Source organism: Mobula birostris, chromosome 17 (assembly GCF_030028105.1).
Source record: "Mobula birostris isolate sMobBir1 chromosome 17, sMobBir1.hap1, whole genome shotgun sequence".
In the NCBI taxonomy this organism is placed as follows: Eukaryota; Metazoa; Chordata; class Chondrichthyes; order Myliobatiformes; family Myliobatidae; genus Mobula; species Mobula birostris.
The window spans coordinates 39,166,834-39,192,090 of record NC_092386.1 but is presented as its reverse complement, the minus strand read 5'-3'; the positions used below and the strand labels follow the sequence as shown (position 1 = coordinate 39,192,090).

The 25,257-nt window shown below is 42.0% G+C and overlaps 1 protein-coding gene across 1 annotated transcript in view; it reads right to left on the bottom strand.

Annotated features, from left to right (window-relative positions):
- Window positions 1-6,050, bottom strand: part of LOC140211392 (phosphoserine aminotransferase-like) — a 30,747-nt gene extending 24,697 nt beyond the window's left edge. The window contains exon 1 of the mRNA XM_072281080.1: window positions 5,922-6,050. Within this exon, the coding sequence (XP_072137181.1) occupies window positions 5,922-5,984 (63 nt within the window). The 5' untranslated portion in view covers window positions 5,985-6,050. The remainder of the gene's footprint in view (window positions 1-5,921) is intronic.
- Between the last annotated feature and the right edge of the window lie 19,207 nt (window positions 6,051-25,257).

The following is a 25,257-nucleotide window of genomic DNA, read 5'->3' as shown; positions in this document are numbered from 1 at the left end:
GTATACTAGAAATCAATTCTCGGCCCTCCGTTATTTACCAATTATATTAATGTTCCAGAGGTAAGGAAAAAAAATGCAAGATTTCCAAATTATACAAAAATAAAGTGGATGGGCATGTTGTAATGAGGGACATTGGTACCCTGCAACCGATAGAAAATAAAAAAAATAATAAAAACTCAGCAAGTCAGCCAGCATCTGTGAGAAAAGAAACAGTTAATGTTTCAACTTGATGACCCTTTATCAGAAGTGGGATGCAGACAAAAGCAGCCTAATCTATAAGTTTTGTTTTAAATTTCCAGCTGCAGCTTGTTTTTAAACATCCCTCCCACCCCCACAAGTTATAGGTAGATTCAGTGATTGAAAAACCTGGTAAATGGAGTTTAATGTGGGGACATATTGGGCAAAAGGAAACCAATTAAAATCTAAATGGGCAGGATTGCAAATGAATAAAATTCAGGAGGTACTTGGGTGTTTTGGTGCATCAATCACAAAACTTAACAGGTAGTTCCAGCAAGCAGTTGGTCTTCTTTGCAAAGGGGGTGGGATTTAAGAACAGAAAGGTTTTGTTTATGGTTGGTTGTACTGAGTGTTGGCAGGACCACACCTGAAATACCATACACATTTTTGACCCCCTCACTAAAAGGGTATGGTAACATCGGAGGGGAATCCAAGGAGATTCATCAGACTAATAAGCAAAGAAATTGCAAGGTTGTATAGTTTTTACATTTTTTGATAACAAGTATCCCTCGAATCTTTGAAGGAGGGAATTAGGAAAGCAAGGAAGGGCCATGAAAAAAGTAGGAATAAAGAGAATCCTAATGCATTCTGTACATACATCAAGAGCAAGTGGATAAATTGGGAGAGGGTAGGACCACTCAAGAATAAGAGGGGGTGGGGGAGACATTTGCTTGGATGCAGAGGTGGTGAGTGATGTCCTATATGAGTACTTTACATTAGTATTTACCAAGAAGAGCATGGAGGACAGGGAGATCGGGTGCTGAGTGTATTGATGTGCCAAAGCATTGAGGCAAAGGTGGAGGTAGTGTTGGGTCTCTTAAGGTTCTCCAGGGCCTGATGGGATATGCACCAGATTATTGAGAGAGGCCAAAGGGATTGCTGGTGCCTTGACCAATACCTTCGTGCCCTCTCTAGCCACAGGTGAGGTCACAGGACTGGCAAGTAGCTACTGTTTTTCCATTATTCAAGGAGGGAATTAAGGATACTCCCGGAAACTACAGACCAGCGAGTCTCCTATCAGTGGAGAGAATTCTTAGAGATAGGATTTATGAGCATTTGGTTAAACCATGGCCTAAGTAGGGAAAACTAGCATGGCTGTGTGTAGAGCAAGTTGTCTCTTACAAAACGGATTGAGTTTCATGACGAGGTGATAAGGATGATTGAAGATAGAGCTGTGCACATTGTCTACATGAAATTTAGTAAAGCATTTGCAAGGTCCCTCATGGGAGGCTCATGCAGAAGATGCATGGTCAATGGGTTACTTGGATTCAAAATTTGATTACGTATAGAAGACAGAGTAGTGGTTAAAGGGAGTTATTCCAGTTGGAGATCTGTGATTGGTGGTGATCCGCAAGGACCTGTACTGGGTCCTCTGCTGTTTATCATGGATTTAAAACATATATGGGTGGGTTATTAAGTTTCCAGATGATACAAAAATTGGTGGTGTTGTTGACTGGCAAAGAATACAGCAAGATATACTGTTGCAGACATGGGCAGAGAAATGGCAGGTGGAGTTTAACCCAGCCAAACATGAAGTGTTGCATCTTGGTCACTAAATGTAAAGAGACAGTACACTGTTAAGGGCAAGAACCTTAGTGTTGATGAGCAGGGGATCTTGGGGGTCCAAGTTCATAGCTCTCTGAAAGCAGCTACACAGATTAATAGGGTGGTCAGGAAGGCATACTTGCCTTTATTATTTGAGGCATTGAGTTCATACATCAGGAAGTTAAGTTGCAGCTTTATAAAACTCCAGTTAGGCTGCATCTGGGGTATTGCACACTGCAACTTGACTTTTTAAAATCTTCTCTTCCCTGTTTATTTGTCTGTCTGGCTGACATGCTCTTTGTATGCGTTGCATTTTGTTACATTTTCTGCACATTTCACCTTTAAAACTTGCATTGGTCTGGTGTATGCAAGTCCCTGCCACTGCCACAGCAGTAACACAATCTGCTCAGCCAGGTATGTTTCTGTTTAAAAGTTGCAATTTTGTTCACATTCACTTTCATTCCTGTGAGTAATTCAATTGCAGCTCTAGCAACTGTTTCCATTCATACAGCAATTTAACTGCTCTGTTAATTGTAAGTTTCACTTCAATTAGGAGCAGTTTTTGAATGTTTTATCATAAGGTTCCACAAATTAAACAATCTCTCAGTGCATCATTAAGCCCATCACTGAAATCACAACGCATGGATTTCTTCAGTTCAGCCAAGTATACTGAACTGGACTCCCCTTCCTTGAGAGTCTGCTTATGAAACCTAAAATATTCTGCAATCAACAATGGTTTAAGTTCTAAATCAGGGGTAGGCAACCTACGGCCCGCAGGCCAGATCCGGCCAACGAAGGTATTCTGACCGGCCCGTGAGCAAATATTGAGATACTATGCTTATCCGGCCTGTGAGCGATTTTTCCTTATTCTGAGTGTTTCCCGCAACCACACTGATGGACATGCATGGCGTCTTGTTACACTAGCCCCAGGTTCCATTTTGTTCCAGACCAAACACTGGCATATACGAATGACGGGAAGGCAGACTACCTTATTAATATGTATGAGATACTCTCCGAGCACGCGCAGGTTTTCCGATGGGATCGTTCAAATTTGTAAACAGAAACAGCGTCACTGTGTTTTAACAAGAAATCCACGCTAAATATCCAGATATTTACATGTGCTACGATACTTGTTGAATAACTCCTGTTTCGAAATAAAAATCAAAGAAAAAAATTTCAATGGCAATGAATACAAAACACAGGAAGGCAGACGCTGAGTGCCAAAAAAGCAGTGAAAATGAAGGAAATACCTGTGCCAGCTACAAAGTCTCAAAACGTATTGAAGAAAAGATAAAGACATATAATAATAAAGAAGAAATAAATAACGGATGGGGTGGTGGGGCATTAACGGAAGTTAGAGAAGTCAATGTCCATGCCATCAGGTTGGAGGCTACCCAGACAGAATACAAGGTGTTGTTCCTCCAACCTAAGTTTTTCCAATTGCACTTAATGAGAGTACAGACTTGAGAGACACTGCTCAACTTGTAGTGTTTGTGCGAGGAGTGACCTCAACTTTTCAAATTTTTGAAGAGTTTATTCAATTAATTCCCATGAAGGACACGGTTACTGGAGCAGACATTTTTGAAGCTTTGCTGAAAATGATGTCAGAAATGAAACTTAATATGTCGAAGCTAATTGGCATCACAACTGATGGGGCACCAGCAATGGTGGGACAGAAAAACTAAACTGAGTTCTTTGATTACTAACTGGCATCCTTGGTTAAGCACAAATGATTTTCTAGCATGTGTTATTCATTAATTTGAGGCAAAACATAACTAGATGTATTTAAATGGATAATTCCCATGAAATATGTTATTTTATGTTATTTATCTAGCCCACCGTCCGCTCATTAATACGTGATCCGGCCCGCAAAGGCAAAAAGGATGCCAATCCCTGTTCTAAATGTTGCTGCATTACATTCACGATATCAGCAAAACTCATTTCAGCTGGTTTGGTTGGAGCAGTCAAACTTCTAAGCAAACTGTAGGCTTTTCCACCTATTGCACTCAGCAACATTGGCACTTGCTTTTCATTTGCTTCAAAATACAGCTTAATTTGTTCAGTATACACCATCCAGTTATCTGTTGTGCTGTCGAACATGTCTATCTTTCCAATATAGCCAGCCAGTTCTGCTATTTTTTTCTAAATCATCCAGAAGTCACCGTTTCTGACCCCATGAATTCGTCCCCTTCCTGCCCCCCTTTTTCCCCCCCAGAAAACTCAACCCCTTTCTCCCCTTCCAAAGAAATGGAACTTGAACATCTAAGACCCCAGCCCCCAGCAAAGAACAGATAATTAGTCATCTTGGGTTAGTTTTTAAACCTTTCTCGTCGCCATTGTTATATTTTCTAATTTCAGGAACTAATCCAAAGAAAAACATGGGAGCCAGGGATACTCGAGTACTCAGCTTTCTTTAGTGACGTGCTCACTCTTGATGTTGTGATGTAACAACGTATGCCATTCACATGCAGTACTTCTTACACACAACCCACAATGAATTATGTAAACAATACATTTACATATTACTCAAATATTAAGTACAGTTCTGGTTGCCCCATTATAAGTAGTATGTTGAGATTTTGAAGAGGGTGCAGGAAAGGCTCACCAGAATGCCATTTGGGTTACAGAGCGTATGCTATAGTGAGTGGTTGGACAGATTTGGGTTGTCTTCTCTGGAACAGATGTGGCTGAGGGGAGATCTGATAGAGAGCTACAAGATTCTGAGGGGCACAGACAGATGGCATCTCGAGATTGAAATGTCTAGTACCAGAGGGTATGCATTTAAGGTGAGCAGCAAAGTTTTATTTAAAACCAGAATCGTGGATGCCTGGAATGCACTGTCTGGGGTCTGGTAGAGACAGATACATGAGGGACATTTAGATGGGCACACAAATGGGAGGAAAATGGAAGTGTATGAACATTTGTATGCAGAGGAGATTAGTTGGATTTGCTATTAGACTACTAATTTAATTGGTTTGGCACAATATTGTAAGCCAAAGGGCCAGTTCCTGTGCTGTACTGTTCTGTTTTGTGTTCTAATTGAGGGTTACAGGAAACTGACACAGAAAAGGCTTTGAGGTCAGCATAGATCAGTTACAATCATATCAAATGCCAGGCACAGCTCAAGGGGCCAGTGATCTCTTGTTTAATAGATGTGCATAAGCCTACATCAAAAGGAAGTTACAGATAATTTTGTCCAGTTAATTTTAAAAAATGGAAACACATATCAAAAGCTTCAGTTAGTCATATACCCAAAGTTGATTTCAAAAGACACCAGATGACAGAGCCTGTGCTGGATCTGTGGCATGGCTTTTCTCCTTGCTGCTGGTCAGACCAGCAATCTGCAGCAATTTTTAAAAATCCAGAGAGAAAATATGACAGAATTGTTCAATTAGACATCAAATCAGGAAACAATCTTTAAAAGAAAGGCCAGAGAAATTGTGTTATATAGTATAATCATTAAAAAACAATTATTAGCCAAGCCATTGCTCAACGATAATAGTTTAAAATTAAGAAAACGTGTCCAATTGCTCATAATAGCAGAAAAAGCTCATAAAATTTGAAGCTCATATCAAATAAGACAGTCATAAAGTTGATTCAGAGGAGACTACATACAACAAACATCCGGTGCTGGAGAAACCATTAGCAATTTATACTATTCAGCTACTAGTGAGAACTTCAGGAATTGCAGTTAGTTATAAGTACCCCTATTGTATGGTGGGCATTGACAGTCTCATTATTATTCTCCTTGCAAATTAGACTAGAGAATTCTTACATAACTTTATTCTTAATGCGCTCAGCAGCATACAGTAGTGTGTAAAGCGTAACCAATTAGCAGCCATTCAGAAGTCTCTATACCTTTACTATAGGGGAAATAGACCAGAGCTCTTAAACAAGTAGGGTCAAAGAGGCCATAGTAGTAAATATAGTCACGAAGCGAAATGCAATTTTAAAGCATAATCCTCAATGTGCAGTTGAAAACTGGTGCAGACGCATCACCCCATTCAAAAACTTCTTATTTCCACGACTTCCAGCGCAGTTTTCCACTGCCTGTTTCAATTCGTTTAAAAACTACGTTTCAGCTTCAAACGCACGGGAAGTATAGAGGGAGACACATATGCACACAAAAAGCAACTCACCGGTCGTGGGAGCTTGGAAGGGCCAGCAGCAAAATTAATTACTTGCTTCTGACTGTCTTCCATTGGGACCGCGTATAAGATTCAGCACAGAACCCTCCTTTTGACACAAAACAATCTCCGCGGCCACTGTAACACTTTGCACTTCTGATTGGGCACTTCCACAAGCCGCTTGTTTTTAGCGCTTTCCAATTGGTTCTTCCCAAACTCCCGTGTTGTCCAATTGGATAGCTGCAGCTCCTCAAGCGCCAGGATCCCGCGTGATCGGAGCAGCTTTGTGCAAGAAAGACAGCGATTGCACCAGCCTTCGTGTTTACATGCGCGGAGTGATCCGTGCCGGTTAATGTTCTGTGAGCAGTTTAAATAATCTGTTTTGATTATACAGTTCTACAGATGAATGTAAATGAGTTAATCATATTTATAAAATATACCCACTGAAATCTTACCAAAAAGAAAGAAGCAATTTTTCAGTAATATTTTGTTTTACTTTCCCTAATTTTTCTTATTAATAATCAGGTGGTATACGTGGATGGAACCTATATTCTCTGTGGATTCCCAAGAAACGACACGCAACTGTCTCAAAATATGTATCCTGCTAACAACATCTTCACATCCAGCTACGTGTCTGCTTCTTAAGGAGTGACTTGGTCTAAATATTTAAAAGTTCACAAGAGAGAATCTCCACTCTAATGGATCACTAACAATCGATTTCCAGCATTTAACAATGTCCACTTTCAAAGGGTACAGATAAATGAAATGCGCATTGAACTCGAGAAGCTCAAAATAAAGCCTGTTTTTATTTCAAAGCTCTTTGTTGCTTGCCTTTTTGCAAATAATGCTGAGGCCCTTTTGACACAATTATTAAAATATTTATCGTAAAGCAACTATTATTGTTCACAACCAACATTACATTAACTACAATAAGTGTATAGCCAGAGTAGAGAAAAGATCACTATATCTGTAAATTTGATAATTCAGTGATAGCTCCGCTAGAACGTCTTTCAGAGAACAATATAGTTTGACTGCAGAAGTGCATATCAACTGGTCAGTCAACTGTTAAATTTGATTGTAAACAGCATGTGGTATATACTATTCAATCGCACCATGTTCTTTTCCAACTTCTGCTTCCCAGTCAGGTCACCTTGTTTAACCTGTTAAAGAAGTCTCTATTGTATTCATTTAGAGACAGTTTGCGGAACAGGCCTTTCCAGTCCAATAAGTGGCACATTAAAACAACTCACCTATTTCGCCCTCACCTAAACGCAGGACAATTTACAAAGACTAATTTATCTACCGAGCCATATGTCTTTGGAATGTGGGGGGAAACCGTAGCACCCGGAGGAAACCTATGCATTCACGAGGAGAACGTACAAACTCCTTACAGACAGCATCAGAACTGAACTCTGAACTCTGACGCCTCAAGCTGATTAGTGTCGCACTGCCATGGTATTGTCACTTGCAGACATATTGAAACACAATTGTATGGACAATGTGTGAAAGTTAATATATATAATGCTTTCCAAAAGTACAGTTCTTCAGCCACATATACAATTCTATTCCTCTACCTTTTTCTACTACACTATATTCAAACCAAAATAGTGCTACCTTACAATACAGAAGGAAGCCACCCGAGGCATTATGCAAGAGTCAACTTCTTGACAGAATTGACCTATATAAGCAACCCCTTCCTAATTAGTTTAATCAAAAATACACTTTGTTCAGAAAAGCGTAAAGATTCAGTATAATTAAAAAGAGCTAATACAGGTATAATACAGATCATTTAGATTTATTGCAGTACATGGCACTACAGGATGTCATTTTCCATTTAGAATGCAAACCGCAGTTACATGTCATATTTAATATTTTCAGCTCAAGTTTATACTGGTTCCACCCTCTTGGTGTGCAATAGCTAAACTGTGGTTTCACATTTTGAGCACTTGCAGGGGTGGCTTCAGACCCCAGCTTGTTTCCCAGGACCTCAGCACACCAACATAACGTACTACTTCAGGCTGGTACACTGCATGATGTGTCAAATAGCCCTAACATTTGCTATTTCTGTTTCATACTACCTCTCTGTTTAGTTTCTCCCCAAGTCCATTATTTAATACATATGCAATCGCATTTTCTATGTGTCTGTCCACTTGCTGATCTATGTTCTAAAGTTTGTTCACACCCTGCCTACTTTTTACTTTTTTACCAATGCCACCTTGGAAAATGTGCTTTCTATAACCAGTACCAGGTAACTTACATTTGCATATATCTCGTAATCAGAAAATCATCTAACCTTCATTATTCTTAGCCCTCTATCTTTGGCCACTTTTGTACTTAAGGGACCACCATCCCTTTAATACTTAATTGCTTCATTTTCTGAATACATTATAAAAGCTCCCTCTATGGATCTACTGTACCATTTTCATTAGTACTCCCTTTCTTTTATCAAAATCTGTATCTGATTCATCAGATATGTTTTATCTTTAACAAATCTGCATTGGATACCCCTTTATCATCCATGTTTCTCCAAGTTAGAGTTAATTGCATTCTTGCCATTGATCTTTGTACATTTTTCCACCATTTTCTTGAATGACCACATTTATTTCGCGACCCTTATTTCAACAAGATTGCTACATTTTCATGTTTCCAGTCACTGGTGTAAGTTCCAAATAAATGAAAGCCTGAGGTCAGAATTTCTGCTTTCTCTGTCCCTGCATCCCTGATGCAGATGAAAAAGAGAAAGGTGTAATTTTTGCATGTGCAGCTTCTCTAACTGGTCTCAGTACATTGTTAATTTACCATGACAGTGTGAGAAATAATGTCAAGGTTCCTGATTAGCAGGAAATACAGTTCCAGAGGTACAATCAGCATTGGTAGCAGAGCACTTCAAAGAGTTTACTCACAGGTTGGCAAAGCTTGTACAACAGGAGATCTTCGCAGGCGTTCGGACATTCCAGAGGCCCAATCAGCACTGGGAGCAGAGCACTGCGAATTAAATAACAGTACAGAAGAGGTAAGTGGGGCGGCCATTGTTGGGAGTAGGCCAGCAGTGAAAGTAGAGCATCAGACATTGACTCAAGAGCAATGAGAAGAGGCTGAGGTCAAAGAAACAGAAGATTTGGTCTTGGTTGCCCATTATACAGTGCAGGCAGGATAGCAGACATGGCAGTGGAAAGCTCCTCCTGTAGGATGTGGGAATTCGTGGAACCGGATAGTCTCCCTGATGACTACATTAGCAGGATGTACAGCCAACTCCAGCTCATGAAAGACCGCATTAAGGAGCTGGAGCTGGAGTTGGATGAACTTAGGATCATCTGGGAGGCAGAGCAATTGATAAATATGACCTCTGAACAGGTGGTTACACTCAGAGTGCAGAATTCAGGGAGTAGATGGGTAAACACCCAGAGACAGAAAGGGAGAAAGAAGTCAGTACAGGGTCCCCCAGTGGCCATTCCCCTCAGCAACAGGTATACCCCTTTGGATACTGCTGAGTGGGATGACCTATCTGGGTAAGGCAGCAGCAACCAGACCAATAGCATTGTGGTCGGCCCTGAGCCTCAGAAGGGATGAAGTCAGGCAGAGCAATAGTTATAGGGGACTCGATAGTTAGGGGGACAGATAGGAGATTCTGCGGCAGCAAAAGAGATGCCAGGAGATTGTGTTGTCTCCCAGGTGCCCGGGTCCAGGATGTCTCTGAGCGGTTGCAGAATATTCTTGAAGGGGAGGGTGAGCAGCTGGAGGTTGTGGTACATGTTGGTATCAATGACATAGGCAGGAGAGGGGTAGAGGTCCTGCACAGTAAATTCAGGGAGTTAGGAAGGAGGCTGAAGAGCAGGACCTCTAAGATGGTAATCTCCAGGTTACTCTCAGTGCCACGAGCAAGTGAAGGTCAGAATAGGAAGATCGCGCAGGTGAATGAGTGGCTGAGGAGATGGTGCAAGAGCAATGTTTCAAGTTCTTAGATCATTGGAACCTTTTCTGGGGAAGGGGTGACCTGTACAAATGGGCCGGTTGCACCTGAACGGGATGGGAGCCAATATCCTGGGAGGGGGGTTTGCAAATGCTGTTGGGGAGGGATTAAACTAGATTTGCAGTGGGGTGGGAACCGAAGTGAAGGGGCAGAGGATGGGGCAGATGGTGCACAAGTAGAGACAGCATGTAGGGAGTTTATGAGGAAGGATAGGCAGATGATAGAGCAAAGAAGCACTCAGCCAGATGGTTTGAGATGTGTCTTTTTTAATGCAAGGAGTATCATGAGCAAGGCAGGTGAACTTAGAGTGTGGATCAATCCATGGAACTATGATGCTGTGGCCATTACAGAGACTTGGGTGACTCAGGGGCAGGAATGGCTGCTGAGTGTGCCGGGCTTTAGATGATTCAAGAAGGATGGGGGGGAGGCAAAAGAGGAGGGGTAGTGGCTCTGCTAATCAGGGATAGTATCACGGCTGCAGAAAAGAAGGAAGCCATGGAGGATTGTCTTCTGAATCATTGTAGAGGGAAGTCAGAAATGTGAAGGGGACAATACCTCCACTAGGTGTTTTTATATATCCACCCCCCCCGCCCCCCGCCAATAGCAACAGGGAAATCGAGGAGCAGATAGAGAGGCAGATTCTGGAATGGTGCAATAATAATAGAGTTGCTGTGATGGCTTGTTTTAACTTTCTCCCTCTGCAACTGAATCCTAGACTTCCTCACTGGGCGACCTCAGTCAGTCCGGATTGGAAGCAGCATCTCCAACACTATCACACTGAGCATGGGGGCCCCCCAGGGCTGTGTGCTCAGTCCACTGCTGTTCACTCTGCTGACCCACGACTGTGCTGCAACACACAGCTCGAACCACATCATCAAGTTCACTGATGACACGACCGTGGTGGGTCTCATCAGCAAGAACGATGAGTCAGCATACAGAGAGGAGGTGCAGCGGCTAACGGACTGGTGCAGAGCCAACAACCTGTCTCTGAATGTGAACAAAACAAAAGAGATGGTTGTTGACTTCAGGAGGACACACAATGACCACTCTCCACTGAACATCGACGGCTCCTCTGTAGAGATCGTTAAGAGCACCAAATTTCTTGGTGTTCACCTGGCAGAGAATCTCACCTGGTCCCTCAACACCAGCTCCATAGCAAAGAAGGCCCAGCAGCATCTCTACTTTCTGCGAAGGCTGAGAAAAGTCTATCTCCCACCCACCATGCTCACTACATTCTACAGAGGTTGTATTGAGAGCATCCTGAGCAGCTGCATCACTGCCTGGTTCGGAAATTGCACCATCTTGGATCACAAGACCCTGCAGCTGATAGTGAGGTCAGCTGAGAAGATCATCAGGGTCTCTCTTCCCGCCATTAGAGACATTTACACCACACGCTGCATCCATAAAGCAAACAGCATTATGAAGGACCCCACACACCCTTCATACGAACTCTTCTCCCTCCTGCCATCTGGCAAAAGGCACCAAAGTATGCAGGCTGTCACGACCAGACTATATAGCAGTTTCTTTCCCCAAGTCATCAGACTCCTCAATACCCAGAGCCTGGACTGACATCAACCTACTGCCCTCTACTGTGCCTATTGTCTTGTTTACTATTTATTGTAATGCCTGCACTGTTTTGTGCACTTTATGCAGTCCTGGGTAGGTCTGTAGTCTAGTAGTAGTTTTGTGTTGTTTTTTACATAGTTCAGTGTAGTTTTTGTATTGTTCATGTAGCACCATGGTCCTGAAAAACGTTGTCTCGTTTTTACTGTGCATTGTACCAGCAGTTATGGTCGAAATGACAATGACTTGACTTGATTTGACTGGCATCTCCTTAGAGCGAGGGGTTTAGGTGGAGTTTGTTAGGTGTGTTCAGGAAGGTTTGCTGGTGCAATATGTAGATAAACCAACTGGAGGAGAGGCTGTACTTGATCTGGTATTGGGAAATGAACCTGGACAGGTGTCAGATCTCTCAGTGGGAGAGCATTTTGGAGGTAATGATCACAACTCTATCTCCTTTACCATAGCACTGGAGAGGGATAGGAGCAGAAAATTTGGGAAAACATTTAATTGGAGTAGGGGGAAATATGATGCTATTAGACAGGAACTTGGAAACATAAATTGGGAGCAGATGTTCTCAGGGAAATGCATGGCAGAAATGTGACAAATGTTCAGGGAACACTTGCATGGCATTCTGGATGGGTATGTAACATCAAACCAGGGAAAGGATGGTTGGGTAAAAGAACCATGGTGTACAAAGGATGTAAAAAATTGAGGTAAGAAGAAAATAAAAGCTTACGAAAAGTTCAAGGAACTAGGTACTGTTAGAGCTCTAGAAAATTACAAGGTTTCTAGGAAGGAGCTCAAGAATGAAATTAAGAGAGCTAGAAGGGGCCATGAAAAGGCCTTGGTGAGCAGGATTAAGGAAAACCCCAGGAGATTCTACAAGTATGTGATGAGCAAGAGAATGAACCGTGTGAGAATAGGACCAATCCGGAGTGAGAGTAGAAACATGTGCATGGAGCTGGAGGAGGTAGCAGAGGTACTTAATAAATACTTTAAGTCAATATTCACCAGTGAAAAAGACCTTGGCAGTTGTGGGGATGACTTAAAATGAACTGAAATGCTTGAATGTATAGACATTAAAGAGGGTGTGCTGGAGATTTGAAAGGTATTAAGTAAGTTGCCGGGACCGGACAAGATGTACCCCAGGCTATTGTGGGAAGTGAGGGAGGAGATTGCTGAACCTCTGGCGATGATCTTTGTATAATCAATAGGGACAGGAGAAGTACCAGAAGATTGGAAGGTTGCAAGCGTTGTTCCCTTGTTCAGGAAAGGGAGATAACCCAGGACATTATAGACCATTGAGTCTTACTTCAGTGGTGGTCAGGTTGTTGCAGAAGATCCTGACAGGCAGGATTTATGAGCATTTGGAGAGACATAATCTGATTAGGAATAGTCAGCACGGCTTTGTCAAGGGCAGGTCATGCCTTATGACCCTGGTTGAATTCCTTGAGGATGTAACAAAACACATTGATGAAGGTAGAGCCGTGGATGTAGTCTATATGAACTTCAGTAAGGCATTTGATAATGCTCCCCATGCGTGGCTCATTCAGAAAGTAATGCGGCATGGGATCTAAGGAGACCTTGCTTTGTGGATCCAGAATTGGCTTGACCATAGAAGGCAAAGGGTGGTTGCAGATGGTCCGTATTCTGCATAGAGAATTGTGATCATTGGTGTTCCACAGGGATCTGCTCTGGGACCCCTCCTCTTTTATAAACGACCTGGATGAGGAAATAGAAGGATGCTGATGACACAAAATTCGGGGATGTTGAGGATACTCTGGAGGGTTGTCAGAGGTTACAGCAGGACATCAATAGGCTGCAGAACTGGGCTGAGAAGTGGCAGATGGTCATCAACCCAGATAAGTGTGAAGTGGTTCATTTTGGTAGGTCCAGTTTGAAGACAGAATATGATATTAATGGTAAGACTCTTGGCAGTGTGAAGGATCAGAGGGATCTTGGGATCCGTGTCTACAGGACACTCAAAGCTGCTGGGCAGGTTGACAGTGTTGTTAAGAAGGCCTATAGTGTGTTGGCCTTCAAGAGCAGTAAGGTAACGTTACAGCTATATAAAACCTTAGTTAGACCCCACTTGGAGTACTGTGTTTGGTTCTGGTCACCTCATTTTAGGATGCTATAGAGAGAATGCAGAAAAGATTTACAAGGATGTTGTCTGGATCGGAGAGCATAACTTATGAGAATAGGTTGAGTGAACTTGGCCTTTTCTCCTTGGTGCAACAAAGGATGAGAAGTGACCTGATAGAGGTGTATAAGATCATGAGAGGCATTGATTGCATGGACAGCCAGAGGCTTTTTCGCAGGGCTGAAATGGCTAACACAAGGGGGCATAGTTTTAAGGTTCTTGGAAGCAGGTACAAAGTGGATGTCAGAGGTAAGTTTCTCACACAGAGAGTAGTGGGTGCATGGAATACACTGCCAGCGAAGTGTAGAGGCGGATACAATAGGGTCTTTTAAAAGACTCTTAGATAGGTACATGGAGCTTAGAAAAATAGAGGGCTATGCAGTAGGGAAATTCTGGGCGTGTCTAGAGTAGGTTACATGGTCAGCAAAACATTGTTGACCGAATGGCCTGTAATGTGCTGTAGATTTTCTATGTTCTATGTTCTATGAAACCAGAATTGTTCAAATTTCTCCTGGTCTAACCAATCAATTGTAGTGTACATCACTTTCCTGTTTTTTCAACTTCGTCTCTCTGTAAACAATGCCTGGTTTGCTATTTTTTAAAAAATTTTATTTACCAATGTCGCTACATTCAGTGACTGGTAAGCCAGAGTTCCTAGATCCATTGTCCAATATTTAGATTTATTACCCAAAACAGAATGGGACCTTCTGATTTGCTTCCATGCAAGTGCATCGTCTCACATCTGTCCTTAATGAAATTCACTTGCCAATAAAATGTTAATATTGTTTCCCCCAATTTGTTGCATTCTTCCTCTTGTTTTAACTCTAAGTCCCATTTAATATTGTCTACAGATATGAAATTTGCACTTTTGTGATGCAAGTGGCAATGGTGCATACATTATTTGATCATGCTGGAGGCTGACTTCAATAATCCATTGTTTTTTTGATTTAAGGCCAGGTTTCTATTGTCCACTGACTACAGATGCTCTGAGCTTAATAATGACTTAACTATGTGACATGTCATCAAAGGACTTTTGGAAATTATACTTTTGCACTACTTTTTTGTTACTTTTTCAGAGAATTTAATAAAGGTGAGATGTTGCACTTTGGGAGATCACAAGCAATCAGACAATATACAGTAAGTGGCAGGAGAACTGATATACAAAAGGATCAGGATCCAAGTCCATAGGTTACCAACAATGGCAACGCAAGAGATAAAGAGATAGGCACGCTTGTCTTCATAAATTATGATGTTGAGTATAAAAACCTGGAAGTCACTTTTCTGTGGAAAAACATCTATGGAGAAAAGCACAGTCGACATTTTGGCCCGAAACATCAACTGTGCATTTTTCCATAGATGCTGCCTGGCCTGCTGAGTTCCTCCAGCATTTTGTGGGTGTTGCTCAGATTTCCAGCATCTGCAGATTTTCTCTTGCTTGTGACATTGATATGGACTTACTGAAGAAGAGCGAGTATAGTGAAAGATTTTCTGCTGCGGTACAAAATAGGTTTAAAGGACTGAGAGTAGAAGACATGGAGCAGACACCAGACAACATGTGGTCAATCCTGAAGGACTGTATGCAAATGGCAGCTGAAGAATGTCTCCCCAAAAGAAGGCGTGTAGCTAAACAAGCCTGGATGATGGATCACATTCTGAAGCTCATGAAAGAGAGAAGGAAGCACAAGAAGGACATATCTAAGTACAAGGAATTGGACCAACAAATAAGAGCGGAATGTGCAAAAGCTAAAGAACAATGGTTTATCAAACGGTGTGAAAAGATCAAGACCATGGACATGTTGCATCATTCAAGGGATATGCACAGGGAGATTGCAGAGATGACCAACAGGAACAAGAAACAATTAAGGACTGGCATTATTCAAGACAAGGACAGAAACATACCCTTTCAGAATGACAAGGTGGAAAGTAGATGGATGGAATACATTAGGGAATTGTACTACAATGCTAGAAATGATCAAGTGAGTGAGAAGAACACAGAAGGTCCGGAAATTTTGGTAGTGGAAGTAAGAGCAGCCATTGGAAAGTTAAAAACTGGTAAAGCTTGTGGGCTAGATGGTATTACAGCCGAAATGTTGAAATGCCTTGGTGACTGGGAGGTTGAGGAGATCACGAGGCTTTGCAATACAATCTACTCAACAGGAAAGTGGCCAACAGATTTTGTGGTGTCAGAGTTTGTCATGATCCCAAAGAAAAGTAAGAGCACGAAATGCTCGGACTTTAGAACGATAAGTCTTATAAGTCATGCCTCCAAGATCTTGTTATTAATAATTCTAAGCAGAATAAAAAGGACAGTTCTTAATGAAATTAATGAGTGCCAGAGCGGATTTATACTGGGTAAGGGTACCGGTGAAGGGATTTTCAATTTGCGAATGATTGTAGAACGAGGTCTAGAAAAAAAAAAAGACATTTACATGTGCTTCCTGGAATTCGAAAAAGCTTTTGACTGAATCAACCATGAACAGCTGGTCAATTGCCTGAACTCATTGAGGCTGGATGGGCAAGATGTTCGACTGATTGCGCGTCTGTACTGGCATCAGAAGGCAGTAATAAGAACTAGTGGTGGGAATTCACCAGAAGTTGAGATCTAAAAAGTGGTTCGCTAGGGCTGCATTATCTCACCTTTATTATTTAATATTTACTCAGAGGTAATCTTCAGGGTGTTGAACGATGAAACTGGTGTCCAAAATGGTGGAGTGACGGTGAACAACTTAAGGTATGCAGACGATTCAGTGTTGTTAGCCGAGACTGAGGACAAGTTACTCAGAATAGTAGATAAGATAAATGCTGAAGGAGAACGATTTGGAATGAAAATAAATACTGCAAAGATGAAGATGATGGTAGTATCACAGAAGAAAGAAGTCTCCAAAATCAATATCAAAATTAATGGCGTAGCCATAGAGCAAGTCAAGAAGTTTGTGTACCGGGACAGATGGTCACAGAGGATGGGAAATGTGATACAGAAGTTAGACGAAGAATTGAGATTGCAAGATCAAAGTTCTTGAGCCTGAGTGACATGCTGTGTGGCAAGAGTTTGGACTTTGGGCTGCGTTGTAGAGTTTGGAAATGCTACGTCTGGAGCAGTCTGTTGTATGGAGTCGAATCATGGACCTTATGCAAGGAGGCACAACAACGACTGGAGGCATTTGAAATGTGGTGTTTAAGGAGAATGCAGAAAATTAGATGGATGATGAAGGTCAGTAATATGGAAGTGTTGAAGAGAGCGAAGAGAGAAAAGGAGTTGCTGAAGAATGTGCAGAAAAGGAAGCTGGAATATGCTGGGCACTTGGTAAGAGGTGGTGGACTGCAGAAATTGTTATTGCAAGGAATGATAGGAGAAGAGAGGGAAAGAGGAAGACAGCGAACCACTTGGTACGATAATGTGAGGCAATGGACTGGGTTGAGTTATGCTGAGGCCAGAAAAAGAGCGCAAGGTCGAAGAAGGTGGAGGTGCATAGCCGCCAACCTGGGATTCGGGACGGCACCCACTGACTGGCTGACTGACTGACTGACTGACTGTGACATTGAGTTGTGGTTCACTCTGAGAGGCTGGGCTGACATGATGATGTAATGACATGAAGTTTTTTACCGCATTTTTATGTTCCACGTTTGGCTGACAATAAAGTTGTTATGGTTCCTCTTAAACTTAAAGTGCCTCTGCCATTTTATTTATGAAAACCTACATCGGTGGCCCTGATGCTCTAGAACAATTCTAGAGATATTCAGCATATCAGGCAATACAGTCACTTTGAAACTGCCGGAGTTTTGGGAGCAAAATGCCATTGCTTGGTTTGTACAAGCCGAGGTCCAATTTGTGCTGTAAGAAATCTCCACTGACGACACCAGATATTATTACCCAGTAGTTCCAGGCAGTGAGAGTGGTGATTCTGCTAGAACACCCGCCTGAACACAATGAATACAGCATGCTGAGAACTCACCCATTACAGACTTTTGGACTATCGGAGCCTGAGCACAACAAACAGTTTCTCCCCTTGCCCGGCCTGGAGGATACTAGGCCTTCAGAACTAATGGACCTCATGCTGTCTCTCCTGGGAAATCACCATCTTTGTTTTATTTTTAAAGAACCCTTTATGCAGCAAATGCCTGAGCAAGTTTGCATAGCCCTCGCTAATACACCCGTGAATGACTATCGCAACTTTGCTAAATGGCAGAGAATCTATACTCAGCCAGGCAGAGATACATAACTCCTCCTCCTTTCCCGGCCTCAATAAGCTCGATCAGCCATTTTTAACCCATGTAATCCCACGGCTGCAAAGCAGACAACTCCAAGTCTGTGCCTTTACCACACTGACTTTAGTACAATTGGCAACTGCCTTGCAGCTTCGACAATGACAGCGTATTGGGATATCAGAGGTCCATGAACACTACAGTGCTCCACTTCAGTGGGCAACGCTACACAGGGGATTTCGTCCTAGCTAAAGTGGCTAGACTTCTGCTCAATGCAGATTTCCCATGTACCAAAGGACTGTTAGTTGATCTTAAGAATGGCTTGTGGATGTCAAGGACCTTGGATGGTTATCCTGCTCCTCCAGTAAGTTCCCCACAATGACTCTCTCAAGCCTAAATTCCCAAACCTCACCAAGCCCACATTCTCCACTACAGTCGCAAAACATGGGGTCGAGCACCTCACTTCCACAACTGGCCCGCAGGTCCATGCCCATATGCATAGACTGGACCCAGAAAACTGGCAACCATAAGGGCTGAGTTTGCCAACATGGAAAAGCTTGGTATTGTACGCCGGTCGAATAGCCCCTGGGCTTCACTCCTCCGTATGGTCCCTAAGTCTGATGATGATTGCTGCCTATGTGGTGATTACTGATGCCTTCCTTAATGAGGTCACCACATCCGATCATTACCCAGTCCCACACATCCAAGACTTTTCGGCACATTTAGCCATAAAGTTAATTTTTTTCTCAAGTTGACTTAGTTAGGGGCTAACATCAGGTGCCTGTGTGCTCAGAGGACATTCCCAAAATGGCTGTGATAACCCCATTTGGCCTCTGAGTTTCTGCACATGCCAGGTGGGCTGAAAAAAGCAGCACAGACATTCCAACAGCTGTTGGATTTTGTATCAAAAGACTGAGGTCTTTTTGTTTACCTGGATGACATACTTGTTGCCAGTGCATCCAAATCCAACCATGTATCACATGTCCGAACACTTTTCAAGAGCTTAAGCCAACACAAATTGATGATCAATCCTGCTAAATTCCAGTTTGGGTTATCTACCATTAATTTTCTCAGACGGTTATTCTTCAGCGGTTTGATTGAAGCACGACTGTGCAAGCGCGTGGACATCAGCCGGTTAGAACAGTGAGAAGAGTTTAAAAAGAAGACAGCTTTATAGAGCAAGCAGAAAAACAGGTAATAATGAGAAACAGATGCGAGGCGGAGTACTCAGTAATACAGGGGCCAGAGTAGAGCAGAAGCGGGGACAAGAGAACAGGGGGCATGAAAACAAACAAGAGCACATGGCAATACAAAATCACAGAATGACAGCTGGGGGAAACACACAAAAAGACAGTTCAACTGAAGGTACTGACAAAAATTACGGAGAAGGAGCAGAAGAGATTCACCAAGATATAGAGAGTATTAGCAATAAGGAAAGTTTCAACAAACTTGGATTGTTTTCGCTGGATCATAAAAGGCTGAGGGGCAGCCCGATAAGAGCATACAAAATTGTTAGAAGTGTAGATAGAGTGGACAGTCACAGCCTTTTTCCCAAGGTTAAAATGTCAAATACTAGAGGGCATAGGTTTGGCAGGATGAGGCCATGTGCATGCAGTTTTAAATGAGCACAAACATCATGGGCAATAGGTCTGTTCTTTTGCTGTAGAGTACTGTTCAAAAGTTTCCAAGGATGATACAATATCAATGTTGACTTATTCTGTAGATTTTTCTGTTTCCCTATATTTTACTTTTTACACATGAGTAAAGATTCAACTATCTTCTGCACCTACAACATTAAGTTAATTGGTCAAAGAATTCTTCTGATAAGAATTACATTGGCTGTCCACAAGCCCCTGCTCGGCCATTGCTTAATCATGTGGCATTTGTCTGAGGGTTTGTTACTTTGTTTTAGTGAAGTGCTGAAATATTCTGGTTGCCAACATTTAAATTGAAGACTGTTTGGTCTGGTTTAAATGCTGTAGATGCGTGGAGAGTTTGTTTGTTGACTGCCGGTATGTTTATTGTATTGAATATCACAGGTGCTGCGGGCAATCAAAGAACTAATTGCAAGTTGTGTAACTAGAGAAAGTAACATGAGTGTATCAAAGTATGGAACTGATGCCAAGGACCCTGCAGTTGGGGCTTACAAAAGAGAAATTAAAGCTAAAGTTAAGACTAATCCAAACAAAAGATTTCAAAAAGAGTACGAAACAAATGTGAGCAAAATTAATACCATCAATTAATGATCTTATGAAAATTAAAGAAAATGCCTTACAAGTACAGTCTCTTCTTGAGGACTTGACTAATCTCCATGAAGCTGTTGCTAAGCAATATCTCGTGCTAATCTCATTACTTCTCAAGCTCAAGCAGGAAACACAAAAAAGATGTTTTTCAAATATTGATCGATATTGTAGTGCATTCATAGGGGATGTGAAAGACCAGTTCCATTAAAGGTCATGTGGCTACAAGTGAAAATGTGTCTCACTTTCCATCAATCAATGTTTCTCAAATTCCAAGGCATATTTTGACTATGCATATAGCATAGCAGAGCACCCACAGGATGAAGTAGACCTGAGCAACAGTGTGACTAATGTCAGTACTCAAAGTTCTGCTGCAGAAGGAGTTTCCTCTGTATCTGATACAACCTCTACATGCATTAAAATTAAAGGCTCATGAAGCAGAAACTGATTTGGCTGCCTTATTTACATGGCAACAATTTTTGAAGGACAAACATATGCTGGAAGAGCAAGAAGAACAGCAGTGGAAAAGGGAGGTGCAGCTTAAGGAAGAAACTGACACACGTGGCCAAAGTTAATGTGTTAAGGGCTTCAAGTGAAGCAAATGTTTAGGTGTTCCAGCAGGACAGTTCTATGATGTGAGTTCCTATATTGTAAAGGCACAAAGAAATACAAAAACACCTAATGTCGACGATGATTTATTCATTCCTCAAGTGTCTGTGAAACATGAACAAGTCCCTCAGGAAGTCATTAAGGATGTTTATTCTCTGTCTGCACTATGGAGGTGCCCTGAACATGTGTCATATCCAACAGCTTGAACGGCTCATGGAGACATTTACTTACAGCATGGAAACATTCTTTTTTTGGACCATAAATGTCAGAACAGTATTATTGTTATTATGAGGAAGCAAAATGAAATAACACCCTTTTTGGTACAACAACAGTGCATTTCAACTTTGCCTAAAAGAGATTCAAATCTTCATTGGAGATCCATTGCAGTATCACGTATTCATGAAGGCTTTTGAAAACAGTGTTGAAGACAAGACTGACAGCCATAGTGACAGCCTTTATTTCTTTGAAAAGTCATTAGCGGTCGCCCTAGAAAATGTCAGAAGTTGCCAGCATGTTGACGCTAAGAAAGGATATGTAAAAGCTGAGGCTTTACTACAGGAACATTCTAGTAAAGAGCAAAAAACTGCATCAGCAATCATGCAAAGGGGACTTTCTTGGGTACCTATCAAACCTGAAAACATGGAAGCTCTTCCCCTTAGAGGCTATTACAATGCCATGGAAGAAGTGCAGTACATGCGTGAGCTGTACATGCCTGTTAGTATGACTAAATTATTGTTGTCATGGTTCCATTTGGTTGTTCCCCTTTAACGCTCCTTTCTCTCTGGTTATGCCTTAATTTCAGCCATTAGATTTCCAATTGCTGCTATTTTACTTAATTACAGTACACCTGGTTTGCACCAGAGACTGTGAAATAAGTACGATGGCGTCACTACACAGGTTGCCAGTTTGTTGGTTTATTCTTGTGTGATACTTCGTTCTCTCGTCCGCTTAGAACCATTAGTTCTAAGTTTAGTTCCAATTTCTGCTCTAGTTTCAAGATAGTCCCTGTAGATCCCGTCTCCTTGTCAAGATTCCCCCGGTTTGCTGTTCTACGTTCACGTCTACGCCAGCATCCCCAACTCAATCGACATGCTGGTGTCCTGCACTTGGGTTCTCCTCAGTCGCCCCGTGCAACAATTGTAAAGAAATTGCCCTATATGCTTAGCGATAAATGGAGAATGGTGGTCTGTGAACTGCAAAGAAGGCAAAATTGGAAGATTACTTTCACGGACATTGTTAATTTTATTGAAAGGGAAGTAATGATCACTACACACTCCGTGTTTGGGAATATACAGGATGCCACACCACCTTCAATAAACAAAGGTGTAAACAAAACTAAGTCACAGTTTATCCAAGGCTAAAGGAAGCAGCTTTGCCACTACCGGGGCCACTGTGAGAAGTAAAGCTAAAACTGAACCTGGAACTAATGGAAGAGAAATGGTTTTGTCAGCCATAAGGGCTTGTCTGTCCTGCAAAGGTGAATATACGTTGGATTTGTGCCCTCAGCTGGAGAAAAGGGCTCACAGTGAGAAGATTGACTTCCTAAAAGAAAATGGTGCCTGCTTTGGCTGTTTGTGTACAGGACAGATCAGCAAAGTATGCAGTGGCAAGCACTCCAGCATACTTGATGTTCGCTCTAACAAAAAGGGAGCAGAAACAAAACAAGCTGTGAAAGAATCAGACACAGCAGTGAGTGGTGCTCTGGTATCTAATGGTCTTACAGGGGCTGGCGATTATAATTGTAAACTTCCCATAGTTCCAGTACCAGTGAGGCCTAACAACAAGGCAGTGTTTACTTGTGATTTCAAAGATCAAGAAAGTACAGCAGTGTTCTGTACAGTGGGCTTCATGAATGAACTCAACCTTGCAGGAAAAAGTACATAGGTTCTCTTATGCACAAGGGGATCAAGATCATGAGTAGCTACTTCGTTTCAAGATTGGAAGTGGCCAGCGTAGATGGTGAAAACTATTGTGAATTACCTAACGTCTATATGCAGGAAAATATGCCTGTCCACAAAGGGAACATCCCACTACAGAGGGATTTCCAGGGCTGGTCTCACCTTAAACATGTCCATTTGACAGAGATGGATTCAGAAACTGAGCTGCTGATAGGGAGAAATGTGCCTAAAGCATTGGAGCCGTTACAAGAGATTCGCAGTGTTAATGATGGACCCTGTGCAATTCGAACACGGTTGGGTTGGACTGTGAATGGACAACTGAAAGGAGACCATGGTGATGGCAGAGACAGCACGCAGCCAGATTTGATGATCAGCAGGATCTCAGATTTGAACTTGGATGAGCTTTTGTATGGCAGTTCAAGGCATGATCTTGTATCCATTTGTGCTAAAGACAGCTTTTGACTCACAAGGTGGATAAGCAACAAACATGGTGTGCTACATATGATACTTAGAGGAGCAGCACAGGAACAGCAGGTCTGTGAGAAAGATCCTCAATTCCATTATGAAAGCACAGAATCTTGACAGAGGTTTTCCACACAGTCCTTTGTGAAGTAGAGCTTGTTATCAATGGTTGTCCAGTTACTAAAGCATCCTCCATTCCCAATGATTTGGAAGCATTAACACCCATCCATCTGACTTTACCATCCTTACCACCAGGAGAGTTCCAGAAGGAAGAGATTTATGCTCATTGTAGATGGAAACAGATCCAATATATGTCAACATGAGGAAATCTGCAGATGCTGGAATTTCAAGCAACACACATAAAAGTTGCTGGTGAATGCAGCAGGCCAGGCAGCATCTATAGGATGACGTACAGTCAACGTTTCGGGCTGAGACCCTTTGTCAGGACTAACTGAAAGAAGAGCTAGTAAGAGATTTGAGAGGGGGAGGGGGAGGGGGAGATCTGAAATGATAGGAGAAGACAGGAGAGGGAGGGATGCAGGCAAGAGCTAGACAGTTGATTGGCAAAAGGGTTATGAGAGGATCAGGGGACAGGAGGCCTAGGGAGAAAGAAAAGGGGGAGGGGAGAAAAATATATGTCAATCTTGTTTTGGAAATGGTGGGCCTAAGAGTATATACCACAGTTGCAGGAACGTCAGAAGTGGTCAGGTATAAAACGCAATTTCCTCCCAGGAGACAGCACCTTGAAACTCATGGGTTGTGGGAAGTCATTCAAGTCACTCCAGACAAAAGAGGATTTGTGTGGCAGGTGTGCATGAAGACCATGACAGGTTGTCTGGACTGGCCTACAACCAAGACCTGTCTTCTACAGGAGCTACAGCTTTAGAAGCTTCATGACTTTGACTTGAGAGAGAGCGGTGGCAAGAATCACTCTGTACTGGGTTACAGTATGTGCTGGTAACAGCTGGCCTAGATGACTATAATATGAATTAACTGGAAGAAAAAAGAAGAAAGAGGACAGTTCTATAAATGTTAGGATGTATACCCTTGAAGAATTCATGTCTCCTATTTTAGTAGTATGTAGTTGTAATTATTATAGTCTAATAATTAAGGAGCTGGAATTTTGGAGCCATGTATCTATTTTTCTGTCTGTTGGGGCCATGTACCAATTTTCTGTTTGTATTGTATTTTGTGGCACACTTACTCTGGTAATCTGTCAAGTGGGTCGGGTGTGGTAGAAGTAATTTATTATAGTTATGTATTCACATTTGAGGTTAGTTAGTTGTTTAGTTTAGTCTACTGGAGAGAGGTTGAGTCACAAAGAATAGAAACATAGAAAATAGGTGCAGGAGTAGGCCATTCGGCCCTTCAAGCCTGCACCGCCATTTATTATGATCATGGCTGATCATCCAACTCAGATCCCTGCACCAGCCTTCACTCCATACCCCCTGATCCCCGTAGCCACAAGGGCCATATCTAACTCCCTCTTAAATATAGCCAATGAACCGGCCTCAACTGTTTCCTGTGGCAGAGAATTCCACAGATTCACCACTCTCTGTGTGAAGAAGTTTTTCCTCATCTCAGTCCTAAAAGGCTTCCCCTTTATCCTCAAACTGTGACCCCTCGTTCTGGGCTTCCCCAACATTGGGAACAATCTTCCTGCATCTAGCCTGTCCAATCCCTTTAGAATTTTATACGTTTCAATCAGATTCCCCCTCAATCTTCTAAATTCCAATGAGTACAAGCCTAGTTCATCCAGTCTTTCTTCATATGAAAGTCCTGCCATCCCAGGAATCAATCTGGTGAACCTTCTTTGTACTCCCTCTATGGCAAGGATGTCTTTCCTCAGATTAGGGGACCAAAACTGCACACAATACTCCAGGTGTGGTCTCACCAAGGCCTTGTACAACTGTACAATGATTTCTGTGAATGATTTCTTTTTTTTGGTTGACTGTTATTCAATTGCTAATTTAGCTTGACCACTTAATTATGTGAATTGGGACATTATTTGAACGCTAACTGTATTGTTAACTTCGCTTAAAAACATGAGTTCAACCACTAACATTGTTGCATCACTAATTTGAGTGCTGTATTGTTAATTTGGTTTAATTAGTTTTTTTTAAATCACCACAAGATTGTCTGTCTTTGCTGGTTTCATAATAAAAGATCAAACTTGCAGCGTCAAACTCCTGGCTTATTCTCTCAGCGGTTTTGGTTTGTTTTAAAGTAACTGCTGTACCTATATATTTCAAAGAGAACA